Genomic DNA, 20,108 nt, shown 5'->3' with positions numbered 1-20,108 from the left:
GGGCCACTCCTCAAATGGACCAAGGCTGAAAATGCTAATTATCTTTACTCTAAGGGTATGTCCGCAAAATGTGTACAAAAATCAATAAGAGAAAGGAGCTTCTGATCACAAAAGCACCCTGCCCCATCCCTTTTAAGGCAACTACTTGTGATCATTTCTGTTTTCAGTTCTGGTAGTTACCTCCAAAATTCTAACTGATGCGCTGCTATCCCGTGCAGCAGACCATCAGTTACTGCATGCGCTCCTCTCCCTTACTCCTGGAGACTACCCCCACCTCCTCATCAATGGAATGCTGTCCAGTCTCCCATTTGGCCCAGGTGGACCAGAGCATTCAGGGGTTTATGGTCACCCATATGGCTCATGCAAGGCCAATCACATGCCTACTTGAGGGGCTGAGACAGGAAGCAGAGATGAGACTGGGCATGGTGGCTCACACCTATAACCTCAGCATTTTGGGAAGCCGAGGCAGGAGGATCACCTGAAGCTAGGAGTTAAAGACCAGCCTGGGCAACATAACAAGACCTCCATTTCTACAAAAAAATTTTAAAACCTATCCAGCCATGGTGGTGCATGCCTATTGTCTCAGCTACTCAGAAGGCTGAGGCAGGAAGAACTCTAGAGCCCAGGAGTTCAAGGCTAGAGTGAGCCTCGCACTGCACTTCACACCACTGCACTTCAGCATAGGTGACAAAGTGAGACCCTATCTTTAAAACAAAATTTAAAAATTATACAAATTAAGAGAAGAAAGCAGAGCTGAGATGCATAAATATACAATGCAGACCACAGAATTATAACACTAGATGCAGTCCTACCAAATACCCTTGCCTGCACTTTCCAGGAGCTCAAACCAACAAATTCTTTCTCTTACTCTAGTTTAAATTGGGGTTTTATCCCTGCAACTGAAAGACTGTTGAATACAATCACCACATCATAATTTGTCATGATTTACAGACTTCAGACAACTTTAGACATTACCCATTAACTCTACGGTAATAAAGAGGAGATTTGGCTCATTTATACTACCTCCTAACAACCTGAGTTACATGTTTAGCTCTATCTGGATACCTTTGAAGCCTCTATATTTTGGTCTGTCAACTTCAGATGATGTAATCATGTAACTCCAACAATGCTAGGTAAGGATTTTAGTGCCCCTTCCATTCCCACCCCTATCTCTACCATCTACTTGCCAAATTAACTTGGTTAGTTTTCCTTTTACATTCATCAGAACTGAAGACATTTTCATTCTGTTCTGAAACCATAATTAAGTCAGTAAGTCTTCAGTGTTTCAGTCACATATTGATTCCAAAAATGAAAGCTCAAGCAATACTTACATTATGACTATGTGAATACAGTTCCCAAGAGAGCCAAGGATCCTAAAAGGATGGCAACTCTTTCTATGGGTCTTTGATCATGACCCCTAAGCTGCTTAAAGGAGAACCTTTTTAATATCAAGGGCTTCCAACAGATGAACTGCTGAAAAATCAAGCCATATTTTGGTTTGCCTCATATTTGGACCATGACTTAATGCTATTTGCTTTTCCTAGAGATTAGAATTGCCTTTCTTTTTTCTTGTTGAGAGAAGAAAGATGTGCCTATCCCCTAGAACTAGTCTTCTAGCTATTTACTCATTTATTTAAAGCAAAGCATTCTCATGACAAATGATCATTCTTCTTGGAAAACACACTGTCCTAATTTGGACGGGTTGCTTTCTATGCTTGCTGCACAGCTGGCGTCTTATGACTTTCTTGGGTTCACTGTCCTTGTCATTTTCTTTCTTTAGAGACATGGTCTCGATCTCTCGCCCAAGTTGGAGTGCAGTGGCACGATCGTGGCTCACTACAGCTTGACCTCCTGGGCTCGGGCTCATGTCACTACCCCTGGCTAATTTTTTTATTTTTTTTTATTTTTGTGGAGATGGGGTCTCTTGCTATGTTTTCCAGGCTGGTCTCAAGCTCAAGCGATCATCCCACCTCGGCCTCCCAAGTAGCTGGGACTACAGGCATGTGCCTACCATATCTAGCTAGTTTTTTATTTTCTTTGTAGAGTAGGGGTCTCGCTATCTTGCTCAGGCTGGTTTCAAGCTCCTGGCTTCAAGAGATCCTTCCACCTTGACCCCCCGAAGTGTTGGGATTATAGGCGTAAGCCATTGTGATTGGCCCATCTTAACCATTTTTGGGTCTTGTCTTGTTTTGTTTTTTTGAGTCAGGGTCTTACCCTATAGTCAAGGCTGGAGTGCAGAGGCATGAACATACCTCACTAGAGCCTTGACCTCCTGAGCTCAAGCGATCCACCAGCCTCAGTCTCCTGAGTAGCTGGGACCACAGGCACACCACTATCCCTGCTAGTCTGTTTGTACAGATGGGGTCTTGCCACGTTGCTGAGGCTGGTCTCAAACTCCTTGCCTCAAGCAATCCTCCTGCCTTGGTCTCTCAAAGTGCTTGGATTACAGGCATGAGCCATTACACCTGGCTCATCTTAACTATTTTTAACTGTACAGTTCAGTAGCATTAAATACATTCATACTGTTATACAACCATCACCACCATTCATTTCTAGAATAACTCTTTTCATCTTGTAAAAATAACTCCCCCTCTCCTGCAGCCCCTGGCAACCACCACTGTACTTTCTGTATCTATGAATTAAGTACTCTAGGTCCCTCATATAAGAGGAATGACATAGTATTTGTCCTTTTGTGACTGGCTTATTTCATTTAGCATAACGTCCTTAGGGGTCACCATGTTGCAGCATGTTCAGACTGTCCTTTTGTTAAGGTTCAATAATATTCCACTCTAAGGACACACCAGATTTGGCTTATCCATTCATCCATCGATGGACACTTGAGTTGCTTCCACATTTTAGCTGTTGTGAATAATGCCGCTATGAACGCTGGCATGCAAACATCTTTTCACCACCCTGCTTTCCATTCTTTTGGGTATATACTCAAGAGTAGAACTGCTGGGTCATAGGGATCAGGCTGACTCTTACAGCAACAAACATTTTCAACTGGCACGCTGGGCAAGGCAGAGTTTCTACCAGGCAGCATAGCTCCTGCACTCTGAGAGTGTACAGTGCCGAATGGGGAACGAGATACTCGAGAAAGACTAATGTGATTCACCTACCAGACTTGAAGATGTGGATCAGACACATTAGCAGAGTGCCTAGTTCTTGGCAATAGAAAGTATGCTGCTGCTCACTCATTTCCACCTTCAGCTGTTTTGTAACAATGTCTTCTAAAAGAATACCCACCAGTTGCAATAGAAACCTTCCAAGAAACAAAAAGGGTGACAGTGAATTAGGTGACTACTATAAAGCACTTATGCCAAGTATATATGAAAATATATGTGGTAAATATAAAGAAAAAACAGAAGTAAAGTACATTAAACCGTTAAAGTGAAATGCGTAACACCATCGCCTTGGATACAGTCACTTTTTCTCTCTGTGTATCACCTTCCTCGCTGAGGATGAAATGGCAGGTAGTATTTTTTTAAGCTTTGTAAACTGTACACCATTACACAAATACAAGCTGATCATCTGTCACAGGAATTTAATGTACCATCAGTTTTAGCCAGCTGCTTCAATGCAACAACAGAGGGAAAAACCACGGGCTGCCTGCTGAACCTGCAAACAAAAAGGTGCCCAGCAGGGTTACTGGGCTTATCTCCATCGACAACACAGGGCATCTTCACTGAAGACAAACCAAATGACGGCTGCATGAAGTCACAGCCACTCAGCCAGAAGCAGCACATTTACAGCAGCAGCTCTAACTCAGTGAACACTCAGAATCCAGCAGAGGTGGAGAGGGACCCATCTAAGCAGCAAGCATTTATGAGTGCCTGATCACCGTCCTGAGGGAGCTTCCAAACAATTTATGAGGGAAGACAGGATTTGATACTACAGGTATTTACTGGAGGCAGTCTGCCTTGCAGGGAGAAGTATTTTATTACTGACAGCGTGTAAAACTGCTGGCACATGGTGAGAATGTAAGATTCACTTTCTGTGGCTTCTCTTGGGTTTTAACTTCCCTGAAGGCAATGCACGCCTACTGCCTGCCCCCAGGATAGCCACCCCACTGCCCTGCCCTACCTGAGCAAGCCACTGCTGTAGCATCTCTACTGAGGACAAGAGACAGAACATGACAGAACCTCAAGAGAGGTATGAAACAAGAGCCACAGATAAGGCAGGACGGATTAGAAAATTACACTGATACAGACTTCTTTACCCAGCTCAGAACTGAAGCAAGACCAGGTGTTATTCCAGACTTAACTGATCATGAAACACCAAGTGACTTCCCAAAAGGCATGGGTTAGTTCTAGGCTCAGATAGAAAGCATACCTTGAAAATGTTTCTTCTGGCAAATTCTTTATTTGTTTCCCTTCACTGTGTTCTTCTAGTGCTGAATTACTGTCCCCATCTCTTAGCCTATTAATTACTGGACAGGAGATTAAATATGGAGAAAAAGAGAGCTCCTGAATACGAGAAAGAACAATATCTTCAGTTGACTGGGAAATCAGAACCCTCAAAATGGCCAGAATTCCTGATATCCACAGTTGAACAGTGCTCACAGATGCCTAAAATAAACAGAATACATAAGTCATAGCTAAAGAAAAAAGGAAGATTAAATTTCCCCCAATTGCCAATTTTGTGGAAAAAAAATTACTCTTATTTTACTATCCTACCAATAAATCTTTCTATCACTGAGTCTCAAAGTGTGGTCCCAGAAAAGCAGCATTAGTATCACCTGGGAATTTGTTAAAAATGCAAACTCTTGGCTCGGTGTGGGAGCCACCTGTAATCTACCTGTAAACTTTGGGAGGCTGAGGCGGGCGGATCACAAGGTCAGGAGATTGAGACCATCCTGGCTAACACGGTGAAACCCTGTCTCTACAAAAAATTAGCCAGGCACAGTGGCACGCGCCTGTAGTCCCAGCTACTCAGGAGGCTGAGGCAGGAGAATCGCTTGAACCCGGGAGGCGGAGGTTGCAGTGAGCCGAGATCGCACCACTATACTCCAGCCTGGGCAACAGAGCAAGACTCCATCTCCAAAAAAAAAAAAAAAAAACAGGCCGGGTGCGGTGGCTCACACCTGTAATCCCAGCACTTTGGGAGGCCAAGGTGGGCGGATCACGAGGTCAGGAGATCAAGACCATCCTGGTTAACACGGTGAAACCTCGTCTCTACTAAAAATACAAAAAATTAGTCGGGCATGGTGGCGGGCACCTGTACTCCCAGCTACTTGGGAGGCTGAGGCAGGAGAATGGTGTGAACCCTGGAGGTGGAGCTTGCAGTGAGCCGAGACCACACCACTGCACTCCAGCCTGGGCAACACAGTGAGACTCCATCCCCTGCCCCGTGCAAAAAAAAAAAAGCAAACTCTCAAGCTCCACCCAAACTGACTGACTCAGATATTCTGGGGGTGGTCCCAGTAATCAGTGCTTGAACAGGCCCTCTAGATTCATCTGCTGAGTCAGGCGAGAGACTCACCATTGTGTTTGGAGTGACGAACATACTCCGTAAAAGCATGTCCACCGGACGGAGGGAGGAAGGGGCCAAAATCTCAAATAATGTATTTAACACTCCAAGGGCTTCATGAGAGTCAATGTGCATCTGTGAAATTAGACACCACAAACATTTCTACATAAGCCAAAAGAAACGTCAGCTTCCTATACATCAGCTATGTAACTCCAGGGCAAATTGTCATAATCATCTCATCATCACGTTCCCTCATTTAAAAGCATTTTAAGTTCAGTGGTGAACCAAGCAAACATTTTTAGAATAACACTGTATCGGCTATATTTTTCCCATAACAGAAATATTTTCATTTAGATTTTTATTACATAAATAATAAATGCTTTCTGTAAAAGACTCAAATATACAAAAGTGTGAAAAAAAATCAACTAGAACTGCAGCACCCTGATAAATCATTACCAACATTTTGGGGACCAGTCTTCCAAGCGTCCCTTTGTAAACACATACACGGGATGGTATGCACACTCTTTTCCTTTTTTTTCTTTTTCCACACTCCATTCCTCCCCCAACAGTTGTAACAAATGCTAAGTCGCGTATATCCCTTTCTTAATCTCCCCCATGTTCCTATAGCCATATCCTTGCCCACTCACACACACAGGTTTTGTTTCAGTTGTTTTTGAAAAACCATAAACATCTTTGCTTTTCTCACTTAACAGTGCAATGGAGAACTCCCAAGGCAACTGGCTGAACTTCCTTCCTCCCTCCCCTTCCATCCTTCCATTTCTTTCATTCCCTTCCTTCCTTCCTTCCTTCCCTTCCTTCCTTCCTCCCTCCTTCCCTTCTCCCTCTCCCTCTCTCTCCTCTCTCCCTCTCTCTCCTCTCTCTCTTTCTAACAGAGTCTCACTCTGTCCCCCAGGAGTGCAATGACACACTCATGGGCTCAAGTGGTCCTCCTACTTCAGCCTCCTGAGTTAGCTGGGACTTCACAGGCGCACACCACCACACCCAGCTAGTTTTTGTATTTCTAGTAGATACAGGGTTTCACCATGTTGCCCAGGCTGGTCTCAAACTCCTGAGCTCAAGCAATCTGCCTGTCTTGGCCTCTCAAAGTGCTGTGATTACAGGCATGAGCCACTGCACCTGGCCAGAACATTTTTAATCATGCAAAATAACCCAAGCTAAAATAGTCTAAGCTTATACCACAGTGTGTTCAACGATTCCTTATTGATGGTGGGCACTGACTGTTTCCAATATTTGTTTCTACTGCGTGTGTATACACATAGCAAACAATTCTGCAAAGAGATGTGGTGTTTTTCAAGGCACAGATGTGAAGCTCACAACACTGGCCACATCTTACAAGAAGGGAACAATGGGCCTTCTGAGCTCCAGGATTCCTGCATCCTGGACCCTCACCTGTGCCCACCGACTCTGCCTCCCCCCAGCAACTCTGGGAGAACCCACAGTGCTCTGTCATCTGTGCAGCCAATCCTAACCCGTGTCTGTGAACACCACGACGGAGACTTGTTTCTCCCGTGTCAGGAACCGATCCTCCCTGTTTGCTTCCGTCCTCAGGGTGTCAACAGGCCCTCATTTCTGCCAACTTAACCCCCTGCTGACTCCTCTCCTCCTCTGGCTACCACCTTATTTCTCTGTTCCTTCTTCAAGTAAAACCTTTTTCCAAGTCTCTCTCCTGTCCTTTCAGGAACACACTCCCATTAGGGTTTGGCTCCCTTTGCTCCTCCAAAAGCACTCATCAGTGCTCTCGGTGCTGCCAAACCTGTGCCAAGTTCCCAGGGTGCTCACAGCAGATGTCACCCTCCTGCACAAAATGCCTTCAAAAAAAATCTTGGCTTTAAGAACCCCACACCTGCCTACCCCCCCTGCCCCAGCACTGGCTCCCCTCACCTCCCTGACCTTGGAACTGGGACTCAGCAGGCTCAGTATTCAAGTTCCTCCTCCTCTCCAGCCAGGCTGCGTCCACTGTGAGTGGACATCTCAGATGCTGACCCCCTGCCCCACAGTCTCTCCACAACTCTGGGCTCATACACCTGATGCTGGCCTCGCCTCATTAGGCACCTATGGGGTCTCAACTGCTACATCCAGACAATCTCTGACCTCCTGCTGCCCCCAATGTCCGCCCTACCTCGTCCACAGCCACCCTGTCCTCACCCTGAAATCACCCCCAATGCCCTGCTCTCTCTCACATTCCACATCTAAGTCAACAGCAAACCTTGCTGTTTCTGTTTTCACGCTGCCAAGGGACGCCCACTTGGGCCATTCCACTTCACTGCTGGGCCTCATTCGGGTGGCCTGCTCTGCCCTCACCTCCCCCTCAAGACTATTCTCAACTCAGGAGTAAGAACGATCCTGCTAAACACCACATCAGGGCAAACCCTCTCAAGGCTCCTCCATGCTGGCCTCACCCCACCAGGCCTCGCTCCCTTCCCTCCCCATGGCTGCCCCACTCCTCCACCCCCATTGTTTGTACCCTAACAGCATGCTCCCCCCAGGGCCTTTGCAGCTGTTTGCTTTGCTTGGAATGCTCCTCCCCCAGGTATCTTCTAGGCTTGTATCCTTCCTTTCTGCAAATTCACTCAGATGTCACCAGATCACCACAACTTTTCTCATCACCAACTGAACAATGCCACTCCACCGCCGAAACCACCTAACTCTCTTCCCTCCTGGATTCTTCTGTATAGCGTTCCTGACCAGCCGCCATGGTAGAAACTTCACTCACTGGTTTTTCTATTGTCTGTCCCCTCACCCCCATCCCAACAAAATCTTCACTCCAAGAAGGCAGGGGGTCTTTCTTGAATCTGCTTTGATCACTGATGTATGTACTGCCAGTAACGGGATAGTATCTAGCACTACTTCTGAATGCAACATGCACCTGTGCTGAGCTACCTGGCCAGGGCTGTGCTACGTATTTCATAAATGTTTTATCACACAATTTCCATTGCGGCAGAAATTAAGTCAGATACTTACTATGCATTCAGGCCTTCAATCTCCACTCTACTCAGACTATGCACAGAAGATAATGGAATAAAGCTTCCAGAACACCATTCTAACACCATCTGTAGGCAGGGAGACCCTGACCACACTAAACCTGCTGTCAGTCTCACCAGAAGCCAAGATCCCTGTTCCATTGTCTAACTGGTCTCAGGATAACATTCCATTATGAAATCAGGATGGGGGTGCAGTCATGAAGGCAGTAACCATCAATATCACATGCCTCTGGTTTAAATCAAATGCAAAAAACCATGGACTACTTGTACTACACAGAGTAGTTGTTTATTGTGTATAATCAAGATGAACAAACATGTATTTGCTGAGTCCATTTAAAAGGCAACCTCAAGCCATGCCAGGCAGCTCATGAGATTTTCTGGCACAGCTGCCTTGAGGAGGACCCACCACCCTTCTCTGTGAGATACAGAGATGCTGCTACACTGGGGGCACAGTGTCCTATGCCTGACTGGGGGCATGTTGCTTCCAAAATTGGTACTGCCAGGCCATTTCCTTCCACTGCATTTGTGGAAACAATGTTTCATGTCATTTGATCATAGAAATTCTGATTAGTGATGAACAGGCCAGGCGAGGTGGCTCACACCTGTAATGCCAGCACTTTGGGAGGCCAAGGTTGGTGGATCACTTGCACCCAGGAGTCTAAAACCAGCCTGGGCAACACAGCAAGACCTCACCTCTACTAAAAATACAAAAAACTAGCCAGGCGTAGTGGTGCACACCTGTGGTCCTTGCTACTCAGGAGACTGAGGTGGGAGAATTGCTTGAACCTGGGAGGCGGAAGTTGCAGTGAGATTACATGACTGCACTCTAGCCTGAGTGACAGAGCGAGACCCTGTCAGAAAGGAAAGGAAGAAGGAAAAAGGAAAGGAAAGGAAAAAGGAAGGGAAAGGAAAGGAAAGGAAAACTGCTAAATTACAAGTAGTAAGGTAACAAAAACAAAAATGTAACCACCAAATAAAACACTGCGTTGACCAGAATACAGGAGGCAGTACAGGAGGTAAGGGTTCGGGCTTTAGAGTCAGACTTGGCCCGCCCTCACTCCGGCACTCTAAAGCTGTGTGCTGCCTGATCACCTCCATAACCTCTCTGAGTCATGAGCTCCCCCCGTAAAGTAGGTGGGCAACACCAACCTGAGATGGCATTATGAGAAGAAATGAAGTCAGTTGCCCCATGACTAGCATGCAGAACTGCTATCAAAGCACAGATTAGGACTGAAGGAAGAGCTGATTCCAGCCACCCACCTTTTACAAGGGCCTTAAGCTACCATCACTATGCAACAACGAACCAAGGCTGCGGGGACAAACCTGCTGTTTGGCTAACATTGGGAGGATGATGTCAGCTATCTGTCGAGACAGTCGCTTCCACTTGTCTTCATTCTCCTTGTGGCACTGCTGCAGGACAAGAATGAACATCTCCAACACCTATAAGAGTGTGCACAATTAGAAAGTCTGCTGCCAAGAGGCGCCTTTCCACCCCCATGTGTCCATCTGTCACACTTGTCCCAGCTCAGCTGGAAGACTCTAGGATCCAAACAGATGTGATCCCAGCGAGGACAGGGGGACACTGATGCAATCCCCACTCTATGACATGAGAAATGCAGGGGAATCAGAACGAAACACAAGTTCCTCTAGGACACATGCAAGCTGCACACTTTGCTCAGGAGGACTTGCCATCATTGTTATTTGGATAGAATTTATAATATTTCACAATCAGAGAAAAGGCACAACATGAAAATCAAATGTCTATTAATCTTTGGCAAAATTCAAACACAGCCTTGACTAAACTATTCTGCAGGCGGCTCACCGCCTTTGTGGACATTCACTTCAGTTCTGTGTTCTCTGCAGAGGCAGTCTACTGAACAGCATCTACTTTCCGGAAGTATACACGGTTGAGCACAAGTTTATTAGTGATCATTTCTACACAGAGATATCCAGAGCTCACTGAACATGGAGCTGATGAGCTCCTCCCCAGGACACCCACCCACCCAGCCAGCTCTGCCTGCCACCACCTGCTTGCCAGTTGCTCATTTTCAGACCTCCTTATGATACATGTACTTTTGCACTGCAATTATGTGATTTAATTAGGCATTAAGTATTTAATTAAATACTACCGGGGTTAATTAAAATATGAATGAACAAAGAAAGTGCTGCTTCTTATGAGAAAAGCTATGGCTTCATAGAGATTCAAAGACAAACAGCCAAAAAGAATTGACAAAATAAGCGAGGGCTACACAACAGTACAAGCTGAAAGAAAAGAGAAGTCATTAAAAAAGAGAGATTTCTGCACTCGGTTTTCCTCAAAATGTCTTTGATTTCTTATGCCACCTTAAGAAAACAAAACCAGAAACTAGCTCAAAGAAAAAGACCTTAGCCCTATGTCAAAACAGTGGTAAATAAATATGCAAATAAAGTTTTGATTTCAGAGTTGAGATTTCTATCATTTTAGGTTTCTACCATTTTGACCAACACTATCAAATGAGTTTTGGTCCTCGTTTTGGAAAAGAAGGCCTCACTATCTTGAACGATCTCGTGACTCTCAGACCAGGGGTCAGGTGAACCCCTGTGGCTGTACCCACTTTAAAGATAAACACCAGGCCGGGCGCAGTGGCTCACGCCTGTAATCCTAGCACTTTGGGAGGCCAAGGCAGGCAGATCACTTGAGGTCAGGAGTTCGAAACCAGCTTGGCCATCATGGTGAAACCCCATCTCTACTAAAAATACAAAAAAAAAAAATTAGTTGGGCATGGTGGTGTGTGCCTGTAATCCCAGCTACTCGGGAGGTGGAGGCAGGAGAATCGCTTAAACCTGGGAGGTGGAGCTTATAGTGAGCCAACATCATGCCACCGCACTCCAGCCTGGGCGACGGAGTGAGACTCCATCTCAAAAAAAAAAAGGAAAGATAAACACCAATGACACCTCCTGCCACCGCGCCTGTCCCCCGTCCCCACCTCCCCTGCACCCGCCGCTGCCCCAGCATCTCCCCAGGCCTCAGAAAGCTCAAACCTGGTTCAAAGTAACACGGTTAACAGTGAGTGCTACCACATGGCACTTCCTTCCATCTGTACGGGTCAATAAAGTATCCACGACAGTTCCAACACACATTCCTCTTACCTGATGGTACTGGATGAGTCTCAGTAACATTGATACCACCACTTCTTTTTGGGTTTCAAGCTCTTTTCCTGCATCAGCTTTGTTTGTTCCTCTTAATACAAAGAGGTCATGGACTATGGGCTGCAGAGCCGGTATGGCTGTGGGGACAAAAGGGTACCCTCATCAAGCATTTCATTGAAATTACACTTGGAAAACTGCTCTCAACATCTACAAAATGATGTCAAGAAATAAAGAAAACCCTTACACATACTTGGTTTATGGTAAGAGATGAATTAAGGTTATCAATCATTATACCATTGTGGAAGATCAAAGCTTTTCCTCTGAACACTGATCATTTTGTGATGGCTTCTAAAAAAAGAAAAAAAACCTAGGGCTCCTGTAATTTAACACCACTTCTGAAAAAAGGTGACTCCAATTCAAAAGTCAATTTGAAAATGATAAAACTTTCCAAATAACCAAAACAGCAACATTCCTGGTCTTGAGAATAATCTATTTGATTCTCTGAAAAGACAATAAAAACTTCCACATAACACATTTAGTCAAAGCCATGGATTATTATGCTTTTTTAAGTAAACTCACTCTCTCATTAGATAGATAAGGGACTTTCCCCCAGGTCTTATTTGGTCTAAAACAGGAGTCAAAATAAATTAATTGGTCTACTATGACCACATACAAAAAAAAAAATAAGAAATGCCTTTCACTGGCACACAGGTACACTCTGACCCTCAATGTCATGCGCACACAGGAACACTGACCCCTCAGTGACACGCACACAGACGAGCACACACACAGAGGCACACTCTGACCCCTCAGTGACATGCACACACAAGAACACTCACTGACCCCCAGTGACATGCACACACATACACACACACGCGAGGCACCCTCTGACCCCTCAGTGAAGGGCACACTGCAACCCTCTTTGACACACACGCACAAACACTCTGACCTCTCAGTGACACACTCTCTCCAGCCCTGAGACATGCACACAGAGCCCTGAGACTCACTGACCCTTTGGTGGCACGCACGCATGGGTATCCTCTCTGACCCTCTCACAGATGACCAAGCTTCCCAGTGCAAAGTACTGGGTTTGGCTGCCTACTGATTTTCCGTCCAAAGACCCTCCAAGTCCGGGAAACCAAACACCTATGCCTTTAATAATCTATACTTTGGCAGTGTGAATCTGAAGCCTTTGTGAAGCCATGGCAAAGACTAACTGGCTTAGCTATGTAAAGCGAAGGCCTTGACTGAGAGGTCAGCCAAGGCCCTGCCTCACCACACAGCATGGTTGACGCTCTTCTGCACACACGCTGAGTGGAAAAGACTCTATGTAGTAGTGCCATTCTCACATCTAGGGGTTTGCAAGGGTCTTAGGATGTGTCCCTGTCAAAGTTCAAAGGCCTACGGATTCCAGCAAAGGAGTCAGGGAGGGGTCAATAGGGCAATGCTAGAAGACCAGTTCAAAAAGCTCAAAGAAAGACTGACAGCTCATTCATAAAACCAGGCTAGCTCCTTCCACAGGCTGGGGGCTTGCACAGCTGGCCGTCTCCTGGAGTCCTGTCTTTATTTAAGCTCCAGCAAAATCATCAGGCAGAACAGAAAGCCCTGAACCCAAGTCAAACTGCATCTCCAATACCACCTGGATGAGAGATCAAAATTTAATTCACGACAAATTCGATTGAAGAATTTTTAGTGTTTCATCGCTTCTCGGCCTTTTGCCTAAGATCAGGTGAAGAACTTTTAGTGTTTCGTGTGAATGAACAGGAACTTTATATTCAGAATCTGTCTGTACCTTAGGCTATCTTACTGTTTCTTGAATTTTTTTTCCCTGAGAAGATTACAAATTGCTGAGAGTAAAGAACATGCTCTCTTCTGTTTTGAAACGTCTCTAACCAGTACATTCACATACACAGACACACAGGCACATATGCAGAGCCTGAGAAGCACACAGCTGCCACTGACAAAGTTGAAAGTGGGTGTATGAAAACGAACACTGCCAAGCACATCGTGACACCGAAGACGACAGTGAAAGATGTGTCCCATTACCGTGTGTCACAGCCTTCCTTCCACTGGCCATGATGCCATCACAGAGCTGAATGATTTTAGGAATTCCAATGATCTGTTTTGAATGATAGCGTTCATAAGACAGTAATACCAAGAAGAAAAAGATATTTGGAATGATTGCCTCTGATTCCCTAGAAACAAAAACATCCATTTAGACCTTTCTTTTAAAATCAAGATACATATCAATATAAGCAACATAAAATAATTCATGAGGGCACATTAAGCTAACAGGTGTCAGTGATCTACTCTAACCCCATCCCTGCTACAGTGCATCCCATCTGTGCCCTTGTGCAGAGCTGGGACAGGTGTAGAGGTTCGGAGGGAGCAGGTAGAAGGCACCTGACGGCACAAAGGCACAGCAGCTACAATCTTCCTAGCTCTCCTCTGCCCCTTTGCTCTTGTAGAAACTGAAACTCAAAAGAGAAAAAGTAACTTGCCCCAAAACACAGTGGAGGTGTCACGTGACTAGAACAAACACTGTATTTCCAGACCCCAGGGAATCTGGGAACACTTTCCTTCTGCACTAAGTTTTCCTAACTACAGTATTTATTAAGTATTTCAGGTACTAAAGAATTTTAACTTTCAATAATTATAAACCTGTAATGGACTAGCAAGAAGTATTAAAACCTCAACATCTAGCAAGAAAAAGCTGCAGAGAATACAAGTGCATAATAATTACTAAAGACAACCTTATATAAAAAGTGATTTCTCTAAGACGATTTAAAAACTAGTGCTCCACCATGAGATTTCATTTCGCCATCTGTCAACATAATTAAATGCTTTGAAATGTGCAATGAAAACTGACAACATATGGAATTTTCAGATATATAACTACTTCCAAACAAGTCTTGAGATATACATTAATTTTTAAGAGAAGCAAAAATGCACAGCATGTTAATCAGATTTCCATTTAAAGAAAACAGCAAAAATGCCTAACAGTAGTTTAAACATTCATCTTAATAACCTAAATTACATGTAAGTACACAAGAAGGAGAAAAAAATCTAAAATAACAAAATGCTATTACCTGAACTGGCCCACCTCAATGTATTCGAACTGTTTCAATACAAAGCCAATAAACACCTACGAGAAGGAAAGTAAAATTTTACATCAATAATAGGATTAAAATGTAAAAACCAGGTTTCTTTTCCTCCTGCTTATCTGCATAAATTTTAAATAAATTTCTTGACAGCTGACAAATTTTTGACTATAAGCACAACTCTATTCTGAAATCAGCCTAGATAACTGTAGAACACATCCAGGAATCCCCTCAACAACTTTACTATACACTGAGGTGAAACCTCATTGGAAAAACAAATAATAAATTCCAAGAGACATCAGACAATACCCAAAAGTACACCTTGGGGACTTATCTGTTCCCATCAATGGCAGACAGGGTAGCAGATTCCCTGAAACTGGTTTGGTAATAAGATCCCCAAAGGAGTCGACCTTCTTCCTCCCACCATCTGAGAGGCAACACGCAGGGGCTGCACGGGAGCCAGCTTTGTCACACTGGTATGCCACGCAGCTGTCAGCCTTCCCAACCTGATGAGGAGCTTCCACTGATAAAGCATGGAGCACATGGCCCAGCTTTCTCAGAGCCTCTGCGCGGAATGCAAACATACAGCAGGTGCTCGGTAAATCATTATCAGCACAGAGTTCAATGGCTTGTCTGTTCTAGTTCTGTTCTTGTTCATAAAACTGTCACTGTATTAAATCTTAAGAACTGGGAGAAAGGCGATCGGTTGATGAAAGGCAATCGGAACAAACATGAAACCAGAGCGCTCACAGCAGGAATGACCTCACGCCACCACAAAGGGGAAGCTGGACATGAGCCTCACAGGCAGGGGCACCGGGACCCAGAAGAAAGCACAGGCCAAAGATGAATTCCACATGCCTGCAGGGCCGCGGGCAGCACGGGGGAGCCTCGAGGCTGTCCTCCCTCAACATGGAAGTATCACATGGAGATTGCAGACAAATATAATAAAGCAACAAAGAGTATTCTACATTGAAGAAAAAGCTCCAGTAGAACGACTAAAGAAAGAATTTGATAAAACACTCAAGTCCACCTATTTTATGTTAGAGTGGGGAGTTGCCTTTTTTCCCTACTAAAGACAGGCCCAAGGAGACCATAGTCTGTAACTACCACATGAGAAAATCAGTTCCTACCCATGATGAGTCAGAACCACAGGTTGTTATTATTATTTTGAGACACAGTCTCGCTCTGTCTCGCCCAGGCTGGAGGACAGTGGCAATCTCAGCTGACTGCAACCTCTGTCTCCCAGGTTCAAGTGATTCTCCTGCCTCAGCCTCCCAAGTAACTGGGATTACAGGCACCTGCCACCACACCCAGCTAATATTTTTGTACTTTTAGTAAAGATGGGATTTCATCATGTTGGCCAGGCTGTTCTCAAACTCCTGAGCTCAAATGATTTACCTGCCTCGGCCTCTCAAAGTGCTGGGATTACAGGCATGAGCCACTGTGCCCGGCCAGAACTAGAAATTATGATTATTACTATTATTTTAGAGACAGGACTTGCCATGTTGTGCAGGCTGGACTCAAACTCCTGGACTCAAGTGATCCTCCCGCCTCAGCCTCCTCAGTAACTGGGACTACAGAGGTGTGCCACCATGCCCAGTTAGAACTGGGAAATTCTGAAGAAAAGGTAGACTGCAGTCTTTGTTCTCACTAGAATGGAACAAATCAGGGTTCTGGCTTCCCTTGGGGTACCCCACCCCACTGAGAGCCTGTTCCTCTCAGCCCCTGCTTGCCCATAGCCATAGACCAGCGCTTCTCCCCAGGCAGCCTCCTAGTGTCAAAGGAAACGAAAAGAAGTTCCCAATGCATGTTTCCTGAGGAGAGCAATGGCCCATTGAGACGGATTTTCTTCAGATAGGTTTTGTGAACGAAGGTTCAAAGCATCGGGCCAAGGCAAAGCCCACCCCTTGACGCCTCTTTCATTAAAAGCAGACCCCAGGCCCGGCACGGTGGCTCACGCCTGTAATCCTAGCACTTTGGGAGCCCGAGGCAGGTGGATCATGAGGTCAAGAGATAGAGACCATCCTGGCTAACATGGTGAAACCCGTTCTCTACAAAAAATAAGCCAAGTGAAGTGGTGGGTGCCTGTAGTCCCAGCCACTTGGGAGGCTGAGGCAGAAGAATGGCGTGAACCCGGGAGGTGGAGGTTGCAGTGAGCCAAGATGGCACCACTGCACTCCAGCCTGCGTGACAGAGCAAGACTCCGTCTCAACAACAAAAAGACAAAACAAAAAAAAAGCAGACCCCACCCCAATACCCATGGTGGGAAATCAGTGTTGACCGCGTGCCCTCAGTTCTCCTAGGGAAACAGACCCTTTCAGATGAGTAACAGTACAGACAGGATTAACAGATTTATGTCTAGAAGGAAACAGAGAAGTGTAATATTTCTATCTCAGAAATATTCCTACCCCACATAAGGAAGTAGCCCAAGATCATGGCTCAAAAATGACAGTTAAATTTTGACGACGAAAAGGCAGTGATTTAACTGGCACGAATCTTGAGGAAACTGTGCATCATGAAGGGACATGACTAGCCAGAATCTGGTGCCCACAGCAACTGCAGGAGGAAGGCAATGCAGCCAAGAGGGGAAGAGTGCAAATGCTTGTGCAGAGCCACACAGCCCCCACGTGGACTCCAGGAGTGTGGGTCTCAGTTACTGTCCAGCTAAATTCCATTCCTTTTTAAAGAGGTAAGTTAACTTGTTAGATAGCCTGAAACTGCAGATGATCAATTATACTAATAATTGATAATCCATTTAAACTAACTCTCTAGATTTTGCAAAAATATTCCCCAAACAATAAATCTTAATTATATCTCACAATTTAAATTCAAACTTATTTTGGAGGAGAGGCGAGTAGATGGGACAAACCTTTGGAAATCCCTAACAGCCAACCCCAGGTTAGCCTTGAGTCCAGGGAGCTGGGGCAAGGATGCTGACTTGCTGAGGCTGGCTATGCCCCGGGCCTTGTACTAGCTAAGTGCGTGAAAAACATAAGCAGCAGCAATTGATGGGGGGTGGGGAAACACAGTTCACATTTCTTTAAGGTAGATTTCAGTGTCTTTTAGGTTAATTTGTACTAAATTAGGAACAGGTATGATGGATGAAAGATTAAAAGCCACAAACCTGATCTGAATCCAGAAGACAGTAATTAACCCGTAACTGAACCAGCTGCGCCAGCAAATCTAAAACCTGCTTCTGTAACTGCACAGATGTTGTTGTCGTGTACTGTTTTAAAGCTTTTATAACAAGAGGTTCAAACAAACGAATGTGATTATGAATAGCATTCTATAAAAAAAAAAAAAAGAAAGAATCCATAAGTGAGCCTTCAACCAAAAGCTTCCAGCAAAATACCTGGAAAGTCTCAGCTCCAGTTTCATCTCTAGCACTGACACGCCTGAGTTCACATGCCACAAACGGCACCATTTACCTTATCTGCGCGGCTCTTTGTGACACTTGTGAGGTTTGTCTTCAACTGGGTAGACACTTTCTGGAGGACATCAAACCATCTGCCAAATGGGAATAGAAGGGAAGCAGACAATGAGAATATATTTAAATAATCTCCTCTGCACTCAGATATACTCCTGTTCAAACCAATTTCACATTCACATGATCAGAACATGTCAGACTGAGAAACAACTTGAAAGACCACTCAGTGTGGCAGCATCACCCTCTCGAGATAATGACACTCTGTTTAGAGTTTACAGCTGCCTGACAGCCATCAAGTCTCATCACCTGTAGAAGGCTACTCAAGTTTGAGCTTTTTACTGCTACAGGAAACTGACTACTCAGCCCAGTCTTAAGTGAGACTTGAGAGAAAGGTGAAGGTCATTTAAAAGATCAGTAATTTAGAAGAAATCACATGATTTTTTTGGAGGTCAAGCCTTGAAAATATTTACATCAATGATATCCTTTCTAAGAAACATATATGAAATTAACCCAAACATGCATACACTCACATGCTTATTAATACCCCAAATGGTTACAGAAAGCATTGAAACAGACTTACTCCTGAAACTGGAATATACAGTAAGTACATCACTAACATACAGCCTGGAACATGGGTATTTTCCTTGCCTCCTGACTCTAGTGTTTCAATTGTAGCTATTTAATCGTTACATTTATAAAAGGAAAAACAAGGAATTCTATTATTGCTACTATACAGATTAGTAACTCAAATACCTGTTGATACTTATGGCAATTTAAGAAGTCGTGTATTCCAGGCATTAAAGACACAAACATAAATTTAAGTAAAAAGAGATTTCTAGTTATCAAGTTGATAAAACACAAGGTAATATATCCAAGACGCTTCTATGACCTTCACACCTCTGAATACCAGCACTACTGTGCTGCAATGAAGCTGTTCTTTCATCCTTGTTACAGGCCTGAAAAGTGCCACCAACACATGCCACACCACTCTACAGGGCCTGTGCTTTGAACGGATGGGGACATTATGAACTGCATTCTGGTTTGCTGACACACTTTGGCAATGAAAGCTGGCTGCTTCTCAGCCCACTCAGTGTTCCTCCTCCTCTACCCCCACCTCTGACGTGTGTAAGTCCCAAGCCCATCTCACTCACTGGCCACACACTTCTTGAAAGGCCGGGCTATGCCTTAAATCATCTTTGCATCAACCATATTTCCTAGAGTTCTTTGAATACAGCAGACTATTAGAAGATGTTGGCTAACATTTTTCATTTTTATTCTTTTACAAAGTATTTCCTGCTTGCTCTTTTGTGCTTCCACCACCGACAGCATTCTTGCCACAACTGTTACCCCGAGGTGTCGTGCTCCTGCTCCGCCTGCACCATGTTCCTCAGGCTGGCGTCAGCGAGGGCCTGGGTGAAGTGGGTGTACGGGGCCATGAAGCAGTAGTGGTACAAGCCTGGCCTCACACTGGAGGAGCCAAGGCGCTGTGCTCGGCCTTGTGACTTGCTGGGGTTGGAAGATAAGCCGTCAAACTGGGAGGCCAAGTTTGTCCCAAAGAGAGTCTTCAACAACTAAGGTGAAAAAATTGAAGCACAAACAACGTGGCATGAACAACACTTTAAGAATCTCCCACACAAATATCAAATCCATCTGTAAATAATTGGATACGTTAGCAAAGATTCACAATGTGAAATTCTTCCTGTGAATCACTATTATTACCTCGGCGAGATATTGTATGAAGTGCTTAAATAAGAGTTTTGGGTTTCCTTGCGATTCTAAATGAGATTGAGCATGCTAAACAAAAACCCTGAGGGACTGGAAGTTAACCAGTGAGGTTGCAGGGGAGCTTCTGATGTCCTGTGCTCTCCACAGTGACAGACCTCGTCCTCCTGGGGAATGATGGGAAGGTCGGCCTCTTGGCTCAATCATGGAATGAGCCAAAAAGTGCTATGCTGGACCCCACAATCCTCCCAGCTGATT

General features: G+C 44.8%; 1 protein-coding gene across 2 annotated transcripts in view; it reads right to left on the bottom strand.

The window, feature by feature from the left end:
• HTT (huntingtin) overlaps window positions 1-20,108 on the bottom strand; it is a 155,816-nt gene that overhangs the window by 50,640 nt on the left and 85,068 nt on the right. For both annotated transcript variants that reach the window (XM_030920084.1, XM_030920090.1), the window contains 10 exons: window positions 19,476-19,699; window positions 18,130-18,208; window positions 17,826-17,987; window positions 14,690-14,745; window positions 13,647-13,795; window positions 11,601-11,737; window positions 9,795-9,911; window positions 5,482-5,604; window positions 4,333-4,568; window positions 3,120-3,262 (listed from right to left, as the gene is read on the bottom strand). In XM_030920084.1, the coding sequence (XP_030775944.1) occupies window positions 3,120-3,262; window positions 4,333-4,568; window positions 5,482-5,604; window positions 9,795-9,911; window positions 11,601-11,737; window positions 13,647-13,795; window positions 14,690-14,745; window positions 17,826-17,987; window positions 18,130-18,208; window positions 19,476-19,699 (1,426 nt within the window). The remainder of the gene's footprint in view (window positions 1-3,119; window positions 3,263-4,332; window positions 4,569-5,481; window positions 5,605-9,794; window positions 9,912-11,600; window positions 11,738-13,646; window positions 13,796-14,689; window positions 14,746-17,825; window positions 17,988-18,129; window positions 18,209-19,475; window positions 19,700-20,108) is intronic.

The sequence above is a fragment of the Rhinopithecus roxellana genome, chromosome 2 (assembly GCF_007565055.1).
Source record: "Rhinopithecus roxellana isolate Shanxi Qingling chromosome 2, ASM756505v1, whole genome shotgun sequence".
Taxonomy (NCBI): domain Eukaryota; kingdom Metazoa; phylum Chordata; class Mammalia; order Primates; family Cercopithecidae; genus Rhinopithecus; species Rhinopithecus roxellana.
The sequence above is the reverse complement of the archived record's forward strand: the minus strand, read 5'-3'. Positions and strand labels throughout refer to the sequence as shown.